General features: G+C 59.5%; 1 protein-coding gene across 1 annotated transcript in view; it reads left to right on the top strand.

The window, feature by feature from the left end:
• Positions 1 to 334: 334 nt before the first annotated feature.
• LOC113980428 (dynamin-2-like) overlaps positions 335 to 1,418 on the top strand; it is a gene marked incomplete at both ends in the record, with an annotated part of 3,644 nt that continues 2,560 nt past the window's right edge. Inside the window, 2 exons of the mRNA XM_027707643.1 lie at positions 335 to 532; positions 1,057 to 1,260. Coding sequence (XP_027563444.1) covers positions 335 to 532; positions 1,057 to 1,260 — 402 coding nt within the window. The remainder of the gene's footprint in view (positions 533 to 1,056; positions 1,261 to 1,418) is intronic.

Here is a 1,418-nt window from a genome sequence, read left to right as displayed (position 1 = left end):
CCCTTCTCCCACTCTCCATCCCCTTCTCCATGTTCTCCATCCCTTTCTCCCACTCTCCAGCCCCTTCTCCAGTTCTCCATCCCCTTCTCCCACTCTCCAGCCCCTTCTCCCACTCTCCAGCCCCTTTTCCCACTCTCCAGCCCCTTCTCCATGTTCTCCATCCCTTTTTCCCACTCTCCATCCCCTTCTTCATGTTTTCCATCCCCTTCTCCACATTCTCCACCCCCTTCTCCCACTCTCCATCCCCTTCTCCCACTCTCCATCCCCTTCTCCATGTTCTCCATCCCCAGATCAGGATCTCTCATTCCCGGCTCTCCCTCTCCTTGCCCCGAAGGTGCCAGAAATTCCCCCTTTTTAACCTCTGTTCCCGATCCTTTTCCAGAATATGCCGAGTTCCTGCACTGCAAATCCAAGAAGTTCACGGACTTCGACGAGGTGCGGCAGGAGATCGAGGCCGAGACCGACCGGGTGACGGGCACCAACAAGGGCATCTCCCCCGTGCCCATCAACCTGCGCGTCTACTCGCCCCATGGTGAGGGGATCCCTCCATCCTGGGGCTCCTCCAGCCGGGAAAACACCGGGAAAACACCGGGAAAAGGAGGATGCCCAGCTGGGCTGGGGCTTGCAGGAGCAGGGGGGTGGTTCTGCCCCTGGGCTTGGGTGCTGAGGAGGCCTCACCTCGAGTGCTGGGCCCAGTTTAGGGCCTTCCCAGGAGAGGGTTGGGTTGGACATCTTGGAGAAATCCTTCCCAGGAGAGGGTTGGGAGAGAAATCCTTCCCAGGAGAGGGTTGGGTTGGATATCCAGGAGAAATCCTTCCCAGGAGAGAGTTGGGAGAAATCCTTCCCAGGAGAGGGTTGGGTTGGACATCCAGGAGAAATCCTTCCCAGGAAGGGTGATCAGGCCTTGGAATGGGCTGGAGGGGGAGTCATGGTCTCAGAAGATCCTGGATGTGGGGCCGTGCTCTGGGTGGGGTTGGATCAGAGCAGGATGATCCCAGAGATGTTTCCCAAACCCCTCTAACCCCTTGATTCCACCCCTCCGTGCCCCCTTCCCAGTGCTGAACCTGACCCTGATCGACCTGCCGGGCATCACCAAGGTGCCGGTGGGGGACCAGCCCCAGGACATCGAGTTCCAGATCCGGGACATGATCCTGCAGTTCATCAGCAGGGAGAGCAGCCTCATCCTGGCCGTCACCCCGGCCAACATGGACCTGGCCAACTCCGACGCCCTCAAGATGGCCAAGGAGGTCGACCCCCAAGGTCAGGGGGCTGGGGGGGCTCCCCGGGAAGTGTTGGGGCTGGTGTGGGGTTTTGGTGCCAGAGGGGCTTCTCTTCCCTCCTCCTCCTCCTCCTTCCCCTTGTTCTGCTTCTCCTTCTCTCTGCCACTTTCTCCACTGATGGATTTTGATGCCAAAGGG

Source organism: Neopelma chrysocephalum, unplaced genomic scaffold (assembly GCF_003984885.1).
Source record: "Neopelma chrysocephalum unplaced genomic scaffold, ASM398488v2 Primary Assembly neopelma1_94143, whole genome shotgun sequence".
NCBI lineage: Eukaryota > Metazoa > Chordata > Aves > Passeriformes > Pipridae > Neopelma > Neopelma chrysocephalum.
This window is presented reverse-complemented; position numbering and strand designations above follow the sequence as displayed.